The 23,383-nt window shown below is 40.1% G+C and overlaps 2 protein-coding genes and 1 long non-coding RNA gene across 4 annotated transcripts; 2 read left to right on the top strand and 1 right to left on the bottom strand.

The window, feature by feature from the left end:
* Positions 1 to 58: 58 nt before the first annotated feature.
* Positions 59 to 19,448, bottom strand: pacsin1b (protein kinase C and casein kinase substrate in neurons 1b). Its single transcript, XM_058054798.2, has 10 exons — positions 19,323 to 19,448; positions 7,828 to 7,933; positions 5,582 to 5,738; positions 5,003 to 5,238; positions 4,609 to 4,764; positions 4,207 to 4,382; positions 3,962 to 4,082; positions 3,763 to 3,887; positions 3,475 to 3,668; positions 59 to 3,400 (listed from the first exon to the last, which is right to left on the bottom strand). The coding sequence occupies exons 2-10, from the start codon at positions 7,885 to 7,887 to the stop codon at positions 3,291 to 3,293; spliced, it is 1,335 nt and encodes a 444-aa protein (XP_057910781.1). The 5' UTR covers positions 7,888 to 7,933; positions 19,323 to 19,448; the 3' UTR covers positions 59 to 3,290.
* Positions 1,349 to 14,367, top strand: LOC131106073 (uncharacterized). Of its 2 annotated transcripts, none has more exons than XR_009120045.2 (3): positions 1,349 to 1,484; positions 1,952 to 2,080; positions 13,470 to 14,367. It is a non-coding gene; the product is annotated as an uncharacterized LOC131106073 (long non-coding RNA). The 2 variants fall into 2 exon arrangements; XR_013630301.1 differs by lacking the exon at positions 13,470 to 14,367 and adding an exon at positions 7,835 to 8,094.
* A 270-nt stretch (positions 19,449 to 19,718) lies between the features above and the next one.
* Positions 19,719 to 23,307, top strand: rps10 (ribosomal protein S10). The gene is made up of 6 exons (XM_058054800.2): positions 19,719 to 19,819; positions 20,239 to 20,388; positions 20,800 to 20,974; positions 22,242 to 22,319; positions 22,428 to 22,483; positions 23,236 to 23,307. Exons 2-6 carry the CDS (start codon positions 20,239 to 20,241, stop codon positions 23,275 to 23,277), a joined length of 501 nt encoding a protein of 166 aa, XP_057910783.1. The 5' UTR covers positions 19,719 to 19,819; the 3' UTR covers positions 23,278 to 23,307.
* Positions 23,308 to 23,383: the final 76 nt, after the last annotated feature.

Below are 23,383 nucleotides of genomic sequence, written 5' to 3'. Positions count from 1 at the left end.
TCAACCCTCTCTCCTGCGATTGTTCAATGGACCAAACACACCAAGATGCTGAAAGCAATGCATAGTCGACTTTCTTCCTGTGTGTTTGGTGGCAGGAGACAAGGAAAACAGACACACATGCATATGTCAATATACTGAGGTTGGCAAAATTATCGAGTGCATCTTCATTTATTGTAATTAATTAATTTATTATTGTATCAGGCCTTCCTGAACGAAAAATCTTTTCATGTTTTAAGATTTTGTGTGTGAGAAATCCAAGTAAATTCTTCCAAGAACAGGCTCTCCTGCTGCAGGACCATAGAGAGCTGTCTAGTTGATCAAAAATGTTGGTAAATACTGACCTCCAGCGGCCAAGTTATTGTACTACCCGTTCAGAAAACAGCTTTGAGACACTCTGCCTCCTGATGACATCTTTTATTTCCATTCAAGCAGGCACTACAGCTTGGACTTTGGAGCAGTATGCTCACAAAAAGGGTTCAATTCCAGGCCTGCCACAGTGGATGCAGCCTTTTAAACAACTGTTAAGATGCAACAAGACAGTCTTTTTCTGTTGTTGGAAAGTAAACAAAACGCTGCAAAGTCTGAAGAAAAGGAGTTGAAGCAAGCACTTTGGAAGTGACAGGGCATTGGACTGTGATAAGGCAATGTTTAGTCCACTTGAAAAGAGTAAACAGTTTGTTCACAACCGGCTTCTTTCTTGCATAAGGAAAAGCTCATCAATATTTCAGATGCTGGTCCCGTTTCTTCTTCTTGTCGTGCTGCAGCTTTCTCTGCTTTTGAAAGTAAGACAACACCAGACCGGGTGTTGTGTTCACGTCAATGCTGACACCTGTAGCCACCACACCACTATCATATAACACACCTATGCTGAAACATGCTCCCTGGAGTCTGACTGATACCCGAATGCTAATTACATACATTATGTGGTCAAAAACATGGCAGAGAAAGCAAACTGAAGCCATGCATTAGCTCTGGTAGTGTGTGTGTTAGCATTAAGACACACATAAGGAAGATATTGCTCTTCTTGTAAGCAAATATTCCCAAGAAATGAGGCTATTCTCCTTTAAAAGGCAGTTAGTGGAGGCAGGCTTTGTTTCTGGTCTGAATGGGGGAAACAACCGGAAACTTGTGTGCTAATTTAGTGGCTGCTTTTCAACCAATTAGCCAGCTTCCAGATGCTAGGTGGCTACAGTATTTTATCAAACATTATAACATCAGACATTTAAGTTTCATATGTCTTCGTTAAGAGTTTAAATGAGTTAAAAAAAATACTACCTACGTTTGTGCTGCCATGTACTATAAACATGTATTTTCGAAAGTATTGTAAGTAATGATGGGACATGTGACGTCACCAATGATGCGCCGATGACGTGACGTCATCTGTCTTCGACAGCAGCCTGTAAATTGGCACACAACCTTTTTTTGTGTTCTTGCTTAAACGTAGATGCCAAATGACCCACAAAAGGAAAAAAATGTGATTTAAGGTAAGTCACAGCGTTAGCTTATTAGCTTAGCACAAAGGATGTAAACATGGGAGTGCTGCTAGCAGTATCAAGTCAGTCACTTGTTAGCTTTGCACAGTGAAAACACAGTACAGGGGCTTCTTTGAATACTGATTCTCAAACTGCAGCATGGGTACCACCAGGCTCCATTTAGTAGTATGCAGAAAAAAAAATAGTTACAGTCGTCCCTCGCTTTGTTGGGTTTTCTAACTAATTCATTATCTATCTATTGTGGTAGACTATGGTCTATTAGTCAAAACATTGAAATACAAGTGATAAGTAGTATTTAGGTCACTAGGTGGCAGTAATGAAACAGACAAAAAGCAACTCTCGACAATTCTAGTGACTTTTTCTGGAGTCGTTGAAGAGTTTTGTGGTATTTTGGGACTAAAAAGTGAAAGCATGTATTGTTCTGCATTTTGTGTTCACTGAATGGGTGCTGTTGACAGGTCCGATCCACCCAAAGGAAGTCTCAAGCCGGCCGTGTACAGTCAGCTTCCGCAGTACGTTGAGAGCGTGATGTGGATCTCTACTCATGGAAAGCGCAAAAGAATCACACATGCAAGACCTGCCAACATGTAAGAATTTGTTGAACTCAGTTCAGTCTGTACAGTACAGATAAATAGATTTGATCAGTTCTTGATAGTATTTCAAATTGTGGGGGCACACAAACGTGTCCCCCACTGGGGGAATAGCAGTAAAAATAATGAAAATAATTGATAGTGAAAATAGTGAAAATACTTCAGACCCACTGCATTACTTTAAGAGTGCATCATGATGTCAGACATGGCATGAATGAAGGTTCTCCTGCCATCCAGTGTGGAAGTGGTCCTTTTTTGCCTTGTTTAAGATAAATTAATTTGGGGCTAACTGGTTAGCTTACAAACATCTTGACTCCTTGCAGCATGATTTGCAATGTGATGTAAACAATTCATAATAGGAGTGTAAAGGTGTCTATAGGGGTGCTATTTCATGGTCACTGGGCTAGAATAATGTTAAAAACATATTTAGAAAGTCATAAACAGGTTTTTTTATGCTCTAACTACGAAAATATTTCATTTATCAACACTGAATCACATATGGTGGAAATTTATTTAACACGGTTGGGTCTGCAACAATTAATAGCTATAAACGAGGGACGACTGTAAATTACAAATATATGTATAAAACAATTGTGCTAATACAAATCACTTGAAAAATTAGCTGAAATTAAATTAAATGTACATGTTCCTGTACTGGCTCAAACTCAAGCCAGTTATCTAAGCTCAATCTACAAGCCACATGTCCACAGCTAAATTGTGATGGCAAGTGGAGGTAGAAAAAGATGGTGGTTCTTGGTGTAAAAGGTTTGAGAACCTCTATTGTTTTTTGTGTATTGAGTACAGGATAAGAAGTGTAAGACTGCCAGTGTTTTGTTTTTTTGATTTTGTTTCCAGGTTTTATGCTTAGCTAACACCAACATAGCCTTCTTGTCACATGATCGTTTAAACCAGAGTCTTTAAGATCCTTCAAAACTAAACATGTAAATAATTCAGTCAATGAGGAGTCAACACTGTACAAGCATCCAGATGGTAAAAAAAAAAAGAAATATATACATAAAATGCACAATGCATAGCTTGTTCTTGCTATCCAGGCATGACTTTGAAGACCATCTCTTAAAAATGCAGAACTGTGAGTCACATGATCCTGAATGGGGGAAAGAAAACTCAGTGGGACGGACGCCCAGAGAAGCGTGAGGAAGTCAGTGTGCATTCACATTTTTAGTCCAATTTAAAGTTTGAAAGACCGCTAGATCGGCTCCACGTAATTGGCCGGGTAGAGACCCAGCTGGCCATTGTCGAGGCGACCTTTGCACCAGCCCTGCTCATCCTCGTCCTCCAGCTTTGTCAGCTCGTCGCCTTTGTGGAGAAACACACAAAAAGACTCCAGTAGAACCAACAAGGGATTTGTGAAGATTATGCACGATGCTCACCTGCTTTGAAGCTGAGTTCATCCTGCTCTTGGCCCTCGTAGTCGTACAGCGCCCGCACTCTAACGCCATTGGCCATCTCTTCATCAAAGGGGTTGCCGCCGTTGGTGTCACTGGCTGAGTTGGGTGCCGTCTGGTCCTCGTCTGACCACTCGTTAGAGGCCGTGTATGCTTGGTTCTTTTCGTAGCTGCTCACACTGAATAAAGACCGAAGAAAGAACCTTGTGTGTCATGGACGTGTAACTGAGATGTTTTGTTCCCCTATCCAAACATCACTTGAACGCAACTCACCTGCCCTGATCTGCAGCTTGAGCGCGGTCCACCGCTGTGGTGACATTAGTCAGCATTATGCTATCACTACCTTTCTTTGACTTTTCCTTCTTTGTGATGCTATGGGTAAGTTCTGGGTTGTACTCCTACAAAACAGGAACATGTTTCGATTGCTGTCGTTGTTCCTGCAATGATGGGACAGTGGTGGTGGTTACTGTACCTCAAACTGTGGCCAGTTCATGTGCATGCCGGGGCCGTGGTTGTTGCTGAACCACTGAAGGTCTTCCTGAGGGCTGGCTGACGTGATAGTGTGTTCCAATTCACGGTACACCGATGCGTAGCTGTGCAAATACAGACAAGAGTTCGGTGCAAAGTTCTACAGCATCTTTCAGATTACTAGAAGCATTTTTATGAGTTTATCTCGTCAAGAGACAATACTATATTTAGCCTTTAAATGATTCAAACCTTTGGTTTTCTGTGAGGTTGAGATGGCGTTTGACGTCCAGCAGCACCTCCCTGAGGAAGCTCAGCCTCTTCTCCTCAAACTGCTGACACTGGTCAAAGACCTGCTCCATGTTCTCCATGTATGGAGGCGTGCACTTATTCAGCTCATCCAGAGCTTTCTCGTACTTGTCCTTGGCCTTCAAACAAACCCACACAAAGCAAATCGCAGCTCAATAGAGTGAATGGAATAGAATGAATGTCAAAAGAGTGCAGATTGCAGTGGAGAAGATATCTGATCAGTTCACATGTGGGGGGGTGTTAGGTTGAAGTGCGGTGCTGAGTCACATATTAACAATATTGATAACAGCCATGATGCTTCAGACCTTTAAAAATATTTGTCATAGACGCTCGTATCGTTCTCACCTTCTGTGAATCCACTTTACACTTATCCACTTTCTCATGGAGTTTCTTCAGCTGGTCGGCATTTACAGCGGCTTCACCCTTGCCGTTGGCCTCCCTGGTGGAGGCCAACTTCTCCTCTTTGCAGGCCACGTGGTACGACTTCTTGGCAGCCTCCAGCTAACAGGGCGAGATGACAAAAGAACATGTCTGTGTGGATTCTCTGTGGCATCTGTAGGTCACGGTTCCAAAAAAGCTGAATTGTAGGCAACTAGACTCCTTTCTGTTTGCTGAAGATATTTAAGAATTCTTCTCATTTAATGTGAAACATCTTCAACAACCCCCAAAAAATACGGAGTCAAGCTGGCAACTTTTGATTCAACTTTTGTGGATTTCATCGCTTCTATCAATCTTTTACCTCCTTCAGTTTTTTAGCCCAGGGCTTCTGGGCCTTCTTGAAGCCATCCTCTGCCTCTTTGGTTTCCTTGAAGCCTCCCATCATCTGCTTGTGGTACGAGTCTTTCTGCCAGTTTTTCACCTTCTCAAAGTCCTCGCTCATCAGGCCGTTCTTCACTTCCTGGTGAAGTTCGCTCACCTTCTCCGCCTCTGTCATTAGCGATATCCAAGCGCGCTCCACTGTTCCATACTGAGGACCTGGGATGGGATGGGAAATGTCATCATGGAAAAGTGCCTCGCAAATAGCGGGAAGAACTCTCGGAAGGGGCGTGATTGGCAGGGAGGACTTTCAGTATCAATACAATTTGACTCTTGAATACGCTTGTATGCTTCACTATGTTCCATTTTGTTGCATTTCGTTTCAGTTTCGAGTTCAGTCTGTAGTACAGATAAATAAATAGATATTATCAGTTTCTCAAAAGTATTTCAAATGGAGGGGATGCAAAACATTTCTGTCCCCCCAGTGGCGTCATGACAGAAAACAATTGAGAACCACCAACATCGAGAATATGTCGACCCGGGACCTTGAAACTTCTCTCACCTTTATCTACCAGCTGTCTCCATCTCTTGGACCACTCAGTCAGCTGCTGTGCGTAGGCTTTCTCGATTTTAGCCCGCTCTTGGATGCAGTTCATGAGGTCATTGCAGAGTCTGTGACCATCGTCGATCCGCTTCACTGAACGCTTGTAGTTCCCGACCTTACCAACAGAATAATATGTGTACATTTTAAAGTATCCTGGCCACATATGGTGTTTTATGGGATTGAAGTTCATATAAACCCTTGTCGCTTGACTGATTCATGAATTGATTAAGATATATGTCAATGGGAATATACCTAATGGGTTTGGGGCTAAGGAGCTGCTACGGTAATTAATAGAAAAATGAAGGAGCCACAAGAATGATCAAGGATAGCATACAGATTAGATACAGCAGGCCCGGCCCGTTTGGGAATGGATTAAATCAGTTAAAATGTGAGGAAACGTTTGAGTGTACATGACAGACATGGGTATGATACACTGTGTTTGGTTAATTCAAAATATTAGAAACACAACCTACAACCGGCACGGCGGTTGAGTGCGGCATTATCTATTCTGCAACATAATCTCGTCTATTGTGGAGTTGCATCATCACTTCTTTGTGTCTTTCACACAAAAAAAAACAAAACATAAAAGACATATAACTATGTCTTTGGGAGCAAGTGGTTGGGTTGAAGGCTGCACGGCGGTCAAGTGGTTAGCGCGCAGACCTCACAGCTGGGAGACCAGGGTTCAATTCCACTGTGTGGAGTTTGCATGTTCTCCCCAAAACATGCTAGGTTAATTGCCGAATCTAAATTGTCCATAGGTATGAATGTGAGTGTGAATGGTTGTTTGTCTATATGTCCCCTGTGATTGGCTGGCGATCAGTCCAGGGTGTACCCCGCCTCTCGCCCAAAGACAGCTGGGATAGGCTCCAGCACCCCTGCGACCCTCATGAGGAAAAAGCGGTAGAAAATTAATGAATGAACCTACAACCACAATATTAAACAGATGGCAAAATGAATAACTGATTTTCCTGATTACAGAGTCGCCACAGTGGATATTTTTGATCCGCATACTGATTTTTGGCTTGAGCCCTTTATATTCCGGATGCCGTTCCCGACGAATACTGATGTGTTATAGAATTAAGCCACTATGGGTACAGATCCGGGTCTTCATAAACTACAGTTTATGAATGTAGCTATGCCACACCCCTGTATATGAACTTAGCACCCACAGCGGTATTGTCAGCACCGCCAAGCCGTTGAGTCAGCACCGCAGCACCTTGATGCAGCAAGCGGCAGTGATGTAGCGACGCCGCACTGGAAAACGACACCTATTGCTGCTCTGGCTGAAAGCATCACACGCTTGGATGACGTGTTAATGATAAAACACTGCAGAGTGTGAAGGGGACACGCAAGAAGAGACGGCTTTGCGTGTGAGAACAGTTCCAATCCTTGTCAGACTTTCAAATGCAGCAAAGCCACTGAAGCACAGTGTTGCTTGTGTTAAAGTGCTTCCTAGGTGGAATGGCCAACAGCTATCAGCTATATGTATAATGAATGACCTCAGGGAAGTCCAGTTACTCTAGATCGCTTGTGCTAGAAAGCCGTAATTGGTGATGTCATGTTAATTTCCTATTCATGATGATGTCATCTCGCTATTTCTCAACAAAATTATAATATTTCACAGCTTGAGAGCACACATTTACATTTTTAGACCTGGGAATTTTCCAGTCCAATGTATTATAGTAGACAGTAGGAACTGAGTATGTAAATTTTTGAGGTTATTAACAAAATGGTGCAACTACTCATTATTAACTATTTTGTTGAACATTATATTTTTATTTTCTATCTAGTTTGTGTTTTTTTTTTAGCTATGGTCTTAATGTTTTCATCATAATCTTAGCAAGATACTTTAGACTATTGTATGTTTTGTGGCAACATTTTTGGGGTAGGCTATGAACTATGCATGTTTACCCATACACACAGGAAAAAACTTTTTTTAAACCTCCCTAAGGCTGAAAAATAGCTGAGTTTACATTGCCCCCCCCCCCCCCCCCCCCATAGAGTATCACTGACCACAAATTCCAAGAGCCAGAAAAATGCTAGCTGCAGGAAGTACGTTATCTAAGGCAAACAAGGCCATATTTACATCCATTCTTTCACCATTGGCCATTTGGGTCATGTTTTACACATTGTCTGAAAGAAATCAACAAGTCCACAGATGTCTTGGTTCACACAGAGGTCAACTAAGTCGTCTTTCTCACCTCCCAGAAACTGTCCGTGCTCTCCTCCAGGCTGGCCGACTCGTCGTAGACACCAGACATGGTGGCAGTTAGGGCAGGCAGCTTCAGTAGCTCCTCTCACGCACTGCTGAGTAGAAATAAAACACAAATGTTAAAAAATAGTATTTGTAACGCATACTGCATTCATGTATGAAACGAGTACAGCTGTCAATTTTCCGTAAATTTTCCGAAAATCCTCCATTGTGTTTGTATACAGTTCTGCAGTTGGGTAACTCATTGAGTAATGTATTCACTGTTCACTCCTCACACTCTGTGATTGGCCAGTCACAAACAGCGGCCTGTGTGTCCAGCAGGCAGCAAGTCTGTCTGCATTGCGTTTGTGTATGCGTTTGTGTCCCAAGCCGTGGTATTTCCAAGTGCATGCTGTGTACTTGCAAAAACGTGTGCAAAATTTGGGGATCCATACGTGGTGAGAACAGCCTCGGTGTGGATTTGGATGCACATAGACACGACATCGCACTTTTAGTGAAGGAGGAACTTTCAGGCAATGTTATCAGATGGACATTCTTTTTGTGGCATATGGAACTGTGAAAAGTAATGTTATGTTCCAAGGTAATCTGTATGCATGTTCCTATTACAATGCAGTGTTATTATTATGCACTCACATCAGACGATACAAGTAAAAAGTGTGAATCTAAAGGTGAATCAACCGAAGCATTAAGGAAACAGAAGGTTCTGAACCCGAATGCTCCGGTCTCTTTCTCCGGCTTTCACCTCCCCAGAGATCAATAAATAGAAAGAGCGGCTATTAATCTTCAGTGGAATCGACCCATTGACATTTCCCTGGGACAACTTGCAGAGTCACCGTGTTGTCAACACACATAAGGAGCAATCACTGAATAAGGAATGAATAATTGTTTCTATCATTTAAGTTACTATGTTGCTATAGAAGATATGGAACATTAATATTTTACTATAATTTTGTTTATTGCTATAAAATGCACATGACACTTTGATGAAGTGATTGTGTGCAGGACTGCTGAGGCACACAAACAAGGCGCAGTGATGAATAAAGCATAACAAAATGAAATGAAAGTAGTAAATGACAGAGTAGTGACATGACTCCAGCAAATTTAAAAACAATTATCCAATAAAGACAAACAAGTAAGTTACCACCAGCAATTAATTAGCCTAGCTTAGTATACATAAAACATTAAGTAGTGGGAAACTTCATCCAAAAGTTTGCCTCATGGCCAAATCCAGGAGCTTGCTTATTACCCTTAAGTTATTGAGGCGTTATTGAAGGATATTGAGGTGAGAAACGCCATTGAATTGAGGAAATAACCCATAGCTATACAGGATGGTGGTGCCTGTGTCACTGTGTCAGAGTTGTCTTATTTGAGAATATATTATTAAACAATAAGCATCACATGACTGGAAGCATGTTCATCCAAGAGTATTAAATTTTTATGCAAATCATGATGCTAAAAAAAAGCATGTCTTTCAAGTATCTGATACGAATATGATGCAAAAGTGACTTGCTTGATACCTATGTGACATAGCTATGACATGCATTATATGATGCTAGCTGGTTGTACAGAGTAAATAAGTGGTAAAGTCCGTAGACTCCACTGCGCAAACGATTGTAACAAGAGAAGACCAGAGAGGAAGACTGGAGAGACCACTGGTATGTAACAATGACAACAGTGGACTCCTCGAAATCGAAGCTGCTGATGGAGAAGCTGATGTAAGAGGACATAACACATAGAGAGGACTTAAAGGGGACTTATATGCTCATTTTTTGACCCATTACGCCAGAGGTAGGGAACCTATGGCTCGGGAGCCAGGTAGGGCTCTTTTGATGACTGTATCTGGCTCTCAAGCATTTCTTACCACAATAAAAATTTATTTTTGCTAACATTTTAAAGTAAACCATCACAGAAATGACTGTTAAAAATAATATTCAAAATCAACAACTTTCTTATGCATTTTAATTTGTCCATCTATATTCTGCTGCAATATGGCCAACCATATCTATCTTTCCTGATGATATTTTCCAGGTCAAACACCAAAACTTGATTATTACTGGGTAATGCTGTAGTCTACCTCGGTCATTGAGATGTCAAAAAAACATGTAAATGTAAACTTTCCTCCTTTAGTCAAATAGCTAAAGCTGCAGAACCAAGCCTTCTGACGAAGATGGCCAAAAGAATGAAATACGTCTACGGAGTACGGTGCAAAACTATGCAGCAGCAGAAGTTGTATTAATGAAAACAAGTATTTGATTTATTATTAGACACTGCGCTGCTCACGAAAGTGTGCTGGCCACACCCCATTGGCGTGGGGTAGTGTGCCTGGTCTACGTAATTAGAGCCCATTATCTAAAACTGTTGGTTTTACATAAAAATGCACACATTTTATTGCATTCAATGTTTAAAAAAAATTGTATATGGCTCTCACAGATACATATTTTAAAATATCTGGCCTTCATGGCTCTCTTCGCCAAAAAGGTTCCCGACCCCTGCATTACGCCAATAGAGTAATAGGACTTCTATAGAGCAGCTACACACAATAACCCACACAGAAGATTTTCCAGAATCTGCAACTATTCAATCTGTATTTCCTTTGGTTTATGCTTCCTCCCAAAACAGTCTGTTTTAATTTATTCCACTTGTGGCCCGCCTTCGGGCATGCCCACGCCACACATCTAAAGTGCTTCCTAACTGTGAACCATATAAGGAAGTACACACCTCTGTGACATCACAAACATCACAAAGGGGAAGTTTTTTGAAACGGAATGATTTGAGCCATCCCAAAATTCTTTCAGGGATTCCAAATGCGCAAACCTCATTATCTGAAACTTTGACATCGTTTACCACAACATTCTAACTACATTTATAGGTAAGAACAGTGGAAAAATCATAATAGGTCCCCTTTAAAAGACAACACAAGAAAAATAAAGAGTTTGAGAAAGCTGAGGAACTCATTCAGGCCAGTCTAGTGATAAAATACTATATGGCAGATAGGCTTATATCTGTAATCAGAAGGGCTGAAAGGAAATGTGACATAGTCAAAATGACTATACCCTGCTGGCATAAATTGCGATAACTACAAATCTCACCTGGATGACTTGGAAAAACATGAAGCACAAGAAATATCAATTCCACATCCCACAGACTGATAGTTTATCCCTGTGGGTCCCAGCACAGTCTATAAAGGAAAGTCATCTACTGATAGTTTACCCCTGTGGGTCCCAGTACAGTCCATAGAGGAAACTCATCTACTCATGTTCAGTGGTTCCCAAAGGTCAAGGCAGACTTACAAAACCATTCTGACAGTCACTCAAGATGTAGTTCAAGAACTCACGTTTCTTGAAGTATCTGATAGCTTGATACTCTCAATCTCTCCCAATGGTCAAGAGGAATTTGACAAAACCATTCAAAAGATTTTAGAGGTGGGGTCAGACCAAAGTGGGAAGACAATGTAGACCGACGCGCCAACGGCTCAGATGATAAAGCCTTCAGGAAAGAAACTGAGGGATATGTGCAACTTGCACAAACAAAACGCCACACAAGTTTCAATATATCAGACTGGCAAGGAATCACATTGCCCAACGACAATCACAAAACCCACAGACAAATTTTCGTGCACCTTAATGCCAACAAACCAAGTGATTGTAGGACGTGTAAAGTCAAAAGACAATTAAACCTATGAGATTCAAACTGTTTAGGAGGCTATTCAGAGATATTCAATTTTGCTAAAATAACCACAAGAGTGTGCAGTGATGACACTGGATGGCAAATTGGATTTCGAGAGAAAGAGTAGCCCATAATGGCCCACAACATCAAACCATAAGTGGAAACACACATTCTTCCCAGGATAAAACCATTAAACTTAATGCAACTTTTAATAGGTTAGCAGTAGGTGAACCTACTGAGCTCTTACTCCTCTCGATTGGAGAAACTAAGGTGACCAAGTAGGAAAACAAGCCCTCACCAATCTTGAAGGAAATGAAGTTTTGATTGCAATTTCTGATGGTGGCCAACTCTGCACAAGAAAGACCTGCTAATGCAAGGATGCCAAGCCAGGAAGAGCGTTCACACTTCAGTGCCACTGCACTTCTACAAGGGCAAGCCAATTTGAGGGTTTGAAAACTTGTAAAAAAAAAAAACTGGTGTGACTTCCTTGGGTTCAAGAAACAGGAGGTCAAGTGGGAAGTGTTCTGTCTAATTTGACTTATTCAAAAATATATTGTTGAAAATAAGCATCACATGACTGTGTATGACCATATGTGTATTCAAGAGTATGACAATTCTTATGCTAATCATGATGCTAAAAACCGCATGTCTTTCATACAAATATGATGCAAAATTGACCTATGTGACATAGCTATGACATGCATCATATGATGCTAGCTGGATGTACAGCATTTTTGGCTTTCTTGAACTGATTAATTGAATTCACATTTCTTATGGGAAAACTTGATTAAGTTAGCGCCATTAAAGCCCGGAAGGCTCCACTGTATTTTGATTTTTATTGTCTTTGCTTCACTTGTCTTTATTTAATGCCCCCATTTATTATTTGCCATTATTACTATTCTTGGTATTGACCTTTTATTAAAGGGGACCTATTATGCTTTTTCCACTTTTCTGACCTATAAATGTAGTTAGAATGTTGTATTATCGTGTTAAACGATGCCAAAGTTTAAGATATTGAGGTTTGAACATTTGGAAGTGAGCCCTGAAAGAAGTTTGGGATGGCTCTGAGAGCTCTGTTTCAGAGAGTTTTTTCTAACACTGGTTCTCTGTGACATCATTGCCGGGCTTCCTTATATGGGCATGTGCTGTAGGCCAGATATGTTCTCTACCTTCCCCCAAGCTCTGCATCTCTGTTGACAGTTAGCAATGTCTCCCAGGAAGTGTCATTTTGGAAAAAAATATCACAAGAATGTTGACTGGGAGTCATGCCAGTCGAGATATTCCGATCACGGGGTGGTGATGTCATCATTTTCAGGAAGTAGTGTTTTGCTTGTCCGTACAGCAACGACAAGGCAGATTTTCCAACTGTTTCCAACTGAAGCCGTTTTAAAAAATATATAGTTTCAGAGCGCCCAGGTCTCAAATTGTTAGAACCAGGTCATGTGTTGAGTCTTTTGAGTGACCAGCACAGTTTTGGTCTCAATTGTTTACATTGGTCAAGCCCAGACTCTGGACTTTTTTTCCCCTGTAACTAGGATTTCAAATGATAAATTTGATAAAATTTGATACATTTATAAAGAAATTAGGAACATTGATGTGAATAATCTGATCTGTTTTGATACAATGTCGGGGGAAAGTTGTAAGGGGGTGGGCCAGGAGTAGTATGGGTATTTGGGTCAACTATGACTATCACATGAAGTGACACTTTTGACAATGATCATCCCTAGAGAGCGAGGAAGAGATTTACCAAAAATCCACTTCACTGAGAGAATTTCCACAGCAACATCTTTGCAGCGTTGGGAGGGGTGGAGGACACACTGTTTATCATGCTTGCTTAATCCATTAGCTTCACGCTGAGGGAAGGCTTTTGTTAGGCACGGCCCTTGCTAGCTGCTCCCACTTTTAAACATGGTAGTGCACAAACAACGACAACACGAACTGAGGCTTCACTGCTTCCTCCTTCAGCATCTCTCCCAAACAAGCCGGAGCACCAGAGCGTGTCCGGAAAGAACCAGAACTCCCAGCATCAACACATCAAGAGCCGAGACAAAGACCAGCACAGCCCCCACGCCGGAACAAAAGCTTACCCCCAGTCCTCCATTAGGAGCAGCCTAGAATGCAGCAAGGAGAAAAAAAAAAGACACGTGGTCTTGGACAGCAGACTCCTTCCTCTTTGGAGCAACAAGAGCATCAACAGAAAAGCAGCTCGGCTTGCTTGTTTGTGTTTCTTAGTGAGGAGAGTGATAATCCTGTGGTGTTCAGCTGAAGTGGTTCTGACAGTGTGCTCAGCCGGAGGGATGCAGGCGGAAAGGGAAGGGGGGGTGGGTGTGTTGCTGTTGCTGTGTAGGGAGTGACCTGCCTTTGGAGGGGCTAACCCAGAAAGGCGCTAGGAATCAGGATGGTTACCATTACAGTCTAATTCAGCACTAAAGGTTTTAGAACGCTAACATCTACAGAAGTCAATTAAATATTAGAAATAAAACAGAGCCCCAAAAAAACAATAACGTCATGGCATGGACAGAAGTTCACACTGATAATCATTAATAAACCTGTCAGCACTATGTTATTTCTATCTCGCTAATATTACTAGAGAGCATATCTGTGTGGATATGCTATCTTGTACTCAGTACTCAGTTCAGTTTTCTGCAATGTCTGAAGGAATTACTACAATTTTAGAGTTATTAGCCCAAGAGTCCGCAAGCTCTATATAACTAAAATATTAATGAAAGTTATAGAATGTGCACAAACATTTATTGGTCCTACAAATTAACACTAACATCAAATAAAAACATTTTGCAGTGGTATTGCATTGGGTATTAGGTAATGCATTATTGCATCTACAGGAAATGATCAAATATATATATTGAACTGTTTGGTTGTAAATCCATCTATCACTGGTTTACATACTGGAAGCCAGTTTGTTGAAACTGCTGAATATATGTAGTATAGTTAAGACAATACCAGTAAACAATACACAATGTCAAATCAGACATATTTTCTGCCGAGTTACTTTTTCCAATACAAAGTAATTGCTATTGTAATTTCTTTGCTGTATACTATTTCTCAATTTTTTTTCCGAGTTGAGTTCATAGGTTCTGTTATGAATACCCCAAATGAATATGCACAAAAAATCTTGGTGTCAATCCATGGATATTAATGCAATCAGAATACACCTTGAAAAAAGCTCAACTTTCAAGAACCACAACTGCAGTAAGCTACCACAGATTAGCACGGATACAGAACCTTGGTGCTGTTTCTGTCTTGTTCGTCCTGACGACCTCCAGTAGAGCTGACACCTCATTCAAAGTGTGGACCCGTGTTGCTGTTGCTGGCCTGCAGCATGTCGCTATGCAGCACTCCTTTAACACACACACACACGAGTGTGAACTTTGATATTTCCCCGCTAAGACACATCAGACCATCAATAATTAGCAAGGGAGGGTCATGCACATTCCTCAGTCCAGCAGGAGATGGACGCGCTGATAGACGAAAGAAAGGTGTGACGCAGGCAGTGCTGAGTCATCAAGTGGTCAACTGCCAATCAATTGTGGGGGAGGAACACATCTCAGAATATTAAAAAGTGACAGGAATGGATGAAATATGAGGACCTAAGACGGACATCTCAGTTGGAGGTGTTGGATGGGCTTCTTCCACACCAAACCCACTCAAGCACACCTTTAGGAACAGATAAGCCTTCCATGAAACTTCCCATGAACATTGAAATATAGATCTTTAATGGATCTGAGTGTAATATCTAATAAAGATGATGCACACACAGGCAGATGTTCAGGCCATCTGTAGATCATCTAATCAGGTTGGTCCCTGAGGAGACTCGCTCCATCTGACCTCCTGTGTTGCATCCCACCATTGTTACAGCTGATTTATGACAGCTGTGAATCACAAAGTAGACAAAAAAAGGGGGCATCAGGTCCGGGGTTATCTCTCGGACATTGACAATTTTAGAAATCAGTGAGAAGGTGACCAAGTTGAAGACTATACAAATATTAAGTATGACACTCACGCAAATCCAGTGACAGGATATAGTACGTCTTAAATACTCCCCTCAGTGCTTTAATAACAGCAACAGGGTAGCACTCAAAGATTGTGTATTGTGCAGTTTGGCATGGAGAACACTGTCGCTCATTGAAGCTAAATGTCTATGGAGTCGCCTCTCCATGGCAGGGAAGCTGATACTTGGCAGGATGACTGGCTCAAAGTCGCTGCAGCTGCACACACACGCACATACACACACAGCCTCTTGTCGTGTGTTAGATGCTGCCAATAAGTCAACACTAGTACACAAAACAAACACATGCAATATTGCATCATAGACAGTAAAAGCTTGCATGTTTGTAGCTGACAGCTAAGCCTCATTTTTTTCTTCAAAGCTGTTCAGTGGGTGGGTGTATACACGCGGTGGGTGAGGGAGGAGGTTTTCAGTTTAAATAAGCCACGGTTGCAGCACTACACTATTATGTGGTGATGGTGCACAAACAGAAATCAAAGCATGTTGCTAAAAAAAATTATGAAATAAAACAGTTTACAACTCCCATTCATTTAACTTACTAATCCTCACTTGGGAGGCGGAGTTATGCTCAGGCAAGAGGCAGGGCACAGTCACCAGCACATAGTTGGCACATACATGGGGGTAATAACTACAAAAGCAATCTTCACTTGCTAAATGTACTGCAAAAAAGGTCAGTAAGGATAATTCATAATGCCGCCTACAGAGAACATACTAAGTCCTTATTTCTAAAATCACACATACTTCAACTTGCTGATATAGTTCATCTTCAAACAGCTAAAATAATGCATAAGGCTAAAAATAACTAATTACCTAAAAATGTCATCCAATACTTCTCTACAAGAGAGGAGAAATATGATCTCAGGGAAGAACTACATTTGAAACACTTATATGCTAGGACTATGTTAAAAAGCCATAGCATTTCAGTATGTGGAATCAAACTATGGAATGGATTGAGTAAGGAAATCAAACAATGCACAACGATGATCCAATTCAAGAAACAATACAAGCAGTTGATGTTTGCTAAATACAAGGATGAAGAGTCTTGAACCAGTCATGATGTGCTATATATATCACTATATTGACACTTACTATGGTAACCATTATGTCATTGTACGGTCATATCGGTCAATACGGTCAATAAAACCTTAAACTGTATTATGGAAAGCAGGAAGTGAAGAAATTAACAGTTACTGATTGTAAAAGTACCAGATGGAGGGGTAGGATTTAATAAGCTTTGCTTCTTCCTACTCCTTTTGGACATGTGGAACTGTGAACTGATTATGTGATGCATTCAATTGTAATCTGATGCATGTTCAAATGAAATAAAACCATTATCATAGTTTCCAATACATAATTGTCAAGCCTGAAAAAAAAAAAGAAAATTACCTGTGACTCCACTTTTTATGAAGCTCAACAATATCTTAGCAAAGCATCAATAACACATTCGTGTCGTCCTGTATCACAGCCAGACCATTTCAGCACAATCAAAGGTACTTAGGATCGCCAATAAGAATCGGCAAAGCACACACCCACACACATCTCACGTGTCTAATAGGCAGTTGTTGTTCCACTGTGGCTGGGTTATTACAGGAAGTGATAGCTGTGCAAGCCGCATTATGAAGATAAAGGAATATAAATCATAATTTGAAGAAAATTATTACAGAACTATTAATAACCATGGAAAGACTCAACTTTTATTTAACTATTTATCTTATGGAACATATTTAGAGGTGATTACACCGAAGGAACACTTCAGTCCAAATAAGAGCTGGTGTGAAATCAATGGAGCTTCTGAATCATTTATATATGGCATTATATATGTATAAGTGTATAGATGGAGCCTTTCAGGAAGTTTTTAAAGCAAGGGCGCATGAACATGATTGTGTGCCTCAAAGCCCTGTAGCTGTTCATTACCTCTGCCAAAGTTATATTTTCATGTTTGTAATCATAATATAAACTAGAAAATTTTGTTTTACTGCTTCAGGACCTGGAAGACTTGCTGTGATAAATGGAACCATGAAGTCTACCAAAATATCCCAAAGGAGAATGTCCGATCATCTGTTTGTGACCTGAAACCAACTTGGGTTCTGCAGCAGGACAACGATCCCAAACACACCAGCAAGTCCACCTCTGATTGGCTTGAATTGACTTGAATCTTTCTTTCTTCCTGTGAGACTACCAACATAATGGCTACTTCCTGTGTTTTACATTTCAGGTGGCTGAGTCTGTAGCAGATGTTGACCTCGCAAGGCCAAATTAAAGATGGTGTACGGCAAGAATAACACAAAGGTCAAAAAGACAACTTAAGGGATAAGTGCAATTAATTACATCAGCAGTGACACTGCATCTGTCACCTCTATAGCATGAACGGACAGCAATTGAATTAGTCTCTTTAACATGACATCCAATAAGATACTTGCTTGCTTAAGTGCATCCCAAAATGCCCCTGTTCTATAATAAATACAAAAGCATTAGAGATTGGTCTTAAAAAAACATGGAGTAAATATAAGGAAAAAGATGCCACACATCTCCCATTAAAGACATCAGTTTAACCATATGATCTAACACGGCCAACCAGCAAATAAAAGTCATGATAATAACGTTGATATTATTAAACCTTTACTTTATAAAAGTGAATACAGCTTTGTAGTGTTATTCAGGGTTTTTTTTTTTTAAGTTTTACAACATACCACAAAACTTCTCGGTTTAAGTGTTTAAATAAAAATTAAATTGCATTAAAAAATATGAATGATTTTCTGACGTCAATATTTTTTTAAAAATTACAATTTGGAGAAAAAGGAATTACAATTTTTTTTAATTAGAAAAAAATGTGTGACACACCACAATTATTTGTTGCATTATTAAAATTAGACTGCATACAAATATTTAAAAAAGTGCCCGGTATACACTATTACATTTTTGCACTTGTTGACATTGATGACACTCAGTGTATATCTTTTTCATTTTACAAAATAGAATAAATTCCTTTTTTCCTCAAAATTGTACACACTTCACTTCATAAATACACCATAAAAGTGTTTTGTGAATGTTTTCAAATTAAAACAATAAGTACTATCCAAAAAAACATCACATGCAGACATACCTTTTCACAACCTTTACTTAATACTTTGCTGATGCACTTTTCGCCATGATTACAACCTTAAGTGTTTTTTATGACACGCCTATCTTTGGCCAGTGTTGCCTTGGAAAATTATGGGAAATTATGAGGTGTTGTGCCTGGAATTTTAAATGTGAATACTTTACGGATTGTCTCTTTCATTGATGTAGTGCAGTTTCACACCACAAAAAATAAAATAAAAATAACAGACGTGTATATAAAATGACCTTAAGGACGAGCCTACAGTGTGCACTTCCCTTCGAAGCCCCCCTCGCTTCAGAACCATGGACAGAGCTTACTCAACACGGGGGTCAGCAGAAACCACGTGACCACGACATAAATCCAAGAAAGTATTCATTTTTCCACAGCACATCCCTCTCCGATGCCTGCAGTCTTGAACACAGTCTTAAATTAAAACTGCGGAGTTGAACGGAAGCAATATACGGCACGTAGCAGAGGCGTTTGAAATTACATCTAATCCACTTCAAAGCAACTCTTACGTATGTACAAATTTGTATTTTTAAATTTGTAATTCAACACTGTGGACCAATGCTCATAATTTGGCAAGCGGATGATGAGATGCAACGTTAAGGATTTTAATGACGAGGTCCGATACAATTAACAGTTAATTTCTAATCATATGTAAGATTTAAATGACAAAAGGCGTTCATACCGACGAGGACTATCCGCTTGCTTCAGTCTCCGGAAAATGAAACCATCGTCTTCTTTATTCACAGGCAGAAGGGGGGATGGCGAGAAAGCAAGAAATAGGTCAAGGTAGCGATGGTAATGTTCACTTCCGAAAATCTACCGGTTTACTTCAAAATAAAAGACCAAAAAAAGCTCACCAGGTAAACAGCAAATTAAAAATAACCTAGTTAAGCACTTTTTTTTAAAACGTTCTTCGATAATACTGGAAAGAAATAAACTAAAAATGTTAACACATTTTATTAAAATAAACAAATTATGTCAAAATGTTTAATTTGTTCTTAGTTTTAATTGTTTATCCACAAAACTGCAAACATATAGTGATTTAAGTACTATCGGGCTGCTATTATTCTCCGTACAGACAGGGGGCGACATTTCGCTCCGGGACCCTAGTGGGAGCATAACCCCGCCTCACCAACGCCGGTCTGTCCTTCCGGCTCCGGTCTGACATCAAGTGGAAAGGTAAAGATACTGACTGGTGTAGAAATCTAAATATATCTCTAACATCGTGAATACTAATAAAAATCCACACCGAACATTCAAATTGTGTAATCATTTGGGTGAAAAATGTCGATGTATTTTAACCGTGAGTCTTATGAATTAGATGATATTGCGACCAGAAGATAATACCGTAATGTACGTCTATGGCTGCCATTTTATTTCGGATAAAGTAGGCGCCTTGATATTGTATTAACCACCTGCAAAGTGTGTTTATCGAATGCTATAATTAAACACAATTTTAGTGTCTGTTGTAACGCTTGAGTGAATATTCCACATTTTACTGCCATGAAGCCACACACGATACTAGCGGGTATGCTAGCTAGTTAGCATTGTAGCCACTGGAGGGAAACCGTGTACTAACGATTAGTATCTATTAACAGATGCTGATGCCCAAGAAGAACCGCATTGCAATCTACGAGCTCCTCTTCAAGGAGGGAGTAATGGTGGCCAAAAAAGACGTCCACCTGGCCAAGCATCCCGAGCTTGCTGACAAGAATGTGCCCAATCTTCATGTGATGAAAGCCATGCAGGTAAAGTGCAGTACCGGTTTTGGTAAACAATAGTGTTGGGTTGGATGTTTAATGGAAGATATATCATCAAAGTAATGGATTTGTTAGTTGACATCATATTGTTTCATGTACTCATGTAAGGCACATTGTGTGCGTATGTGGCAACACAATTTAAAGTAACTGGTGTCATTGTGTCATCATAATTTGACAAAAAATCAGAACCTTACAGGGGCTTTGTATCACCTATTTTGGTCACTATTAATGTAAAACAATAGAAATCTACATCCTGACTTGTGACCTGTTTTGAGGATGTTCCGCAGGTCAGGTGACCAAAATGGCAATAAATTAAGGCATTGAGGCAATAAAAAAATAACACTTCTCCATGAACTGAACTTAATAAAATGAAATTAATATTTTTTTTTCGACTTGCAGTCCTTGAAGTCATGCGGGTATGTCAAGGAGCAATTTGCGTGGCGTCACTTCTACTGGTCCCTCACCAATGAGGGCATCCAGTACCTGAGAGACTTCCTCCACCTCCCCTCCGAGATTGTGCCTGCTACCCTGCGTCGTCAGACCCGCCCCGAGACCGCCAGGCCCAGGCCCAAGGGTGAGCCCTTTTAGTTTGGTCTTCTTTTTTTTGTGTGGAATTTGCAGGGTGAAATAATTATCGCGTAGTTGTTTATTTTTGTGCATGTATAGGTCAGAAAGACTAATATTGGACCAAATAATTGAAATGTTTTCTCTTTTTTTATATCTAGCCAATAGTTGGGGGTGGAGAACATGTTGGGTACCCCTTTTTAAAATTTTTAACTGAGATATTTATTGGATCCCCTGGCAGTCAGGGGTCCTTGGAATTGTCCCTTATATGACACCCTTTGCCTATATATGTAAATAAATTGGTATCTGTTTCGTACTGATAAATGTGTAAAATAGCTCAGATAACCAATAATTTAGTAACTGCTCCAATGAGAAGATACTTACCTGTACTGTAGGTGAGCAAATCAAGCGCTCCTTTTCTCCAACAAACCTGGCATGGATTGTGCCTCAGACAACTCTCACACTGGCTAGTTAACGCTGGGTAAACATTTTGCAAGGAGAGAAACATCAACCCTCGACACCCGAAATGCCAGGACCACCACCTCCATCGCAAAAACACAGACTACTGTCTCCGGCAAACCGCAATTTTTTTTGTTAAAAACCAGGTCCTTCACACTACAAAAAAATGTATTGCCATGTGTTTACAGAAGTAAACATTACCCCAGTTTGTATCCTCTTTGGGGCAATTTTAGATTTTGTGCAATGGGGACCAACATTACATAACAGATTAAGAAGGAAGAGTGCAAGACTTTTGATATGGCAGTTTGTGGCGAGCTTGCTATCATTTCTTTTCCGAGTATGGATGGGTATCGCAGCCAACAGTGGTGGCTGACATTAGCCGCTTCACTGACACTTTAAAAAATATCTTTGGATGACGTTTTTCTACATCCGTGAGTATTTTTTTATTGAAGACTGGCACTTTTGGCAGGTTGTAAAAACATTGCATCAACAGGGTGTCGGATCGGTAAAGTCACATCCTCGTGGGAACATACCACTGGGTGAAAGCGATGTAATACCAAAGTCTAGAAGTGGAATAATCCTTGTGGGTCATTTTGGGTTATAAGATGGGGAAAAAATATCAGTGACTAGGAGTCATGCCAGTTCAAATATTCTTATGTTGGCTTTTTGGCTGCAATACGCAATGCTTGTTCATGCGGCAATGACATAGGGAATTGCTATTTTTTTCTGTTTGCCACATATTTTCACTTTCAAGTTCAAATGTCAAAGCTCAAACTTCCAGAACATAATCTTCAATTTTTAAAAATGAATCCCTACAGGAATGGAGGGAGACAGGCCTGCCCGCCTTAACCGTGGCGAGTCTGACAGAGATGCATACAGGCGATCTGCTGCACCACGTATGTACTTTGTTCACCTAACAGAAGAGATCCATTTAGATTCCTGAAATCCATTTGTCAGGCATATTTAAGTCATTTTACTAATTAACTTAAAAACATATATTTTAGCTGGTGCTGACAAGAAAGCAGAGGCTGGTGCTGGAGCCGCTACAGAGTTCCAGTTTGTAAGTACTTTAAAAACTACTGCATGCCTAAGAAGTAGATTACAAATACTTTAAGGGGAACTGCACTTTTTTGGAATCATTCTTAATACTTATGTGAAACATGAACACTCATTTCTTTCCCTTTTTTGTGCATTATAATGCCCAATAACAGGTGAAGGAGCTAGCTAACAATGCATGTCATTGGGACACAACTATTTCGGCTACAAAGCCCTCTTGGGGGACCTTAAAATTTTGTTTGAATATACATGCTATGATCATAGAGAACAAGTACATTGATAACATGTAATACTTAAAGTATTAAAGTATTTTAATGATTTAAAAATTTTGATTGAATTCAGAGACCCATTGATCAGAACTAACGCTACTTCCGTCAACAGTTTATGATGCCTCCTTCCCCTGGCCAGAGTATAATGATGCTAGGCTAAATCAGGCTAAAGTTAAACACACAAATAACAGTTGCTGTATCTTTCACCAAAGACATCTGCTCCATTTTGAGCTGGTAAGTTCAAAACAATTATGTAAACAAACAAAAAAACATGCAGTAAAAAAAAAAAGCATCTTGCTGAGTCTTTGTCTAAATTGAGTGTTGTAGCTAGCTTGTATTAACTCCTTTTCATACATTATAATGCACAGAAAAGGGAAAGAAAAAATGTTTCACAAAAGGATTGTGAATGGGCAAAAAAAAAAAAAAAGTTGAGCTCCGCTTTAAATATGACTGACATTTGATATTGATAAAATGTTTCCTATTTCAGAGGGGCGGCTTTGGTCGTGGCAGAGGACAGCAGCCTCAGTAAATTTACTATCTTTCTGTACAATAAAAAAAATTCAAACGACTCAACCGTCATTGTTATGCTTTATTTTAAACTACATATGGCATAGTAATATCTCAAGTATCATTTG

Source organism: Doryrhamphus excisus, linkage group LG18 (assembly GCF_037039965.1).
Source record: "Doryrhamphus excisus strain RoL-2023G ecotype Guam linkage group LG18, RoL_Dexc_Guam_v1.1, whole genome shotgun sequence".
Taxonomy (NCBI): Eukaryota; Metazoa; Chordata; class Actinopteri; order Syngnathiformes; family Syngnathidae; genus Doryrhamphus; species Doryrhamphus excisus.
Note: the sequence above shows the minus strand (reverse complement) of the source record. Positions and strands in the feature narration are given on the sequence as shown.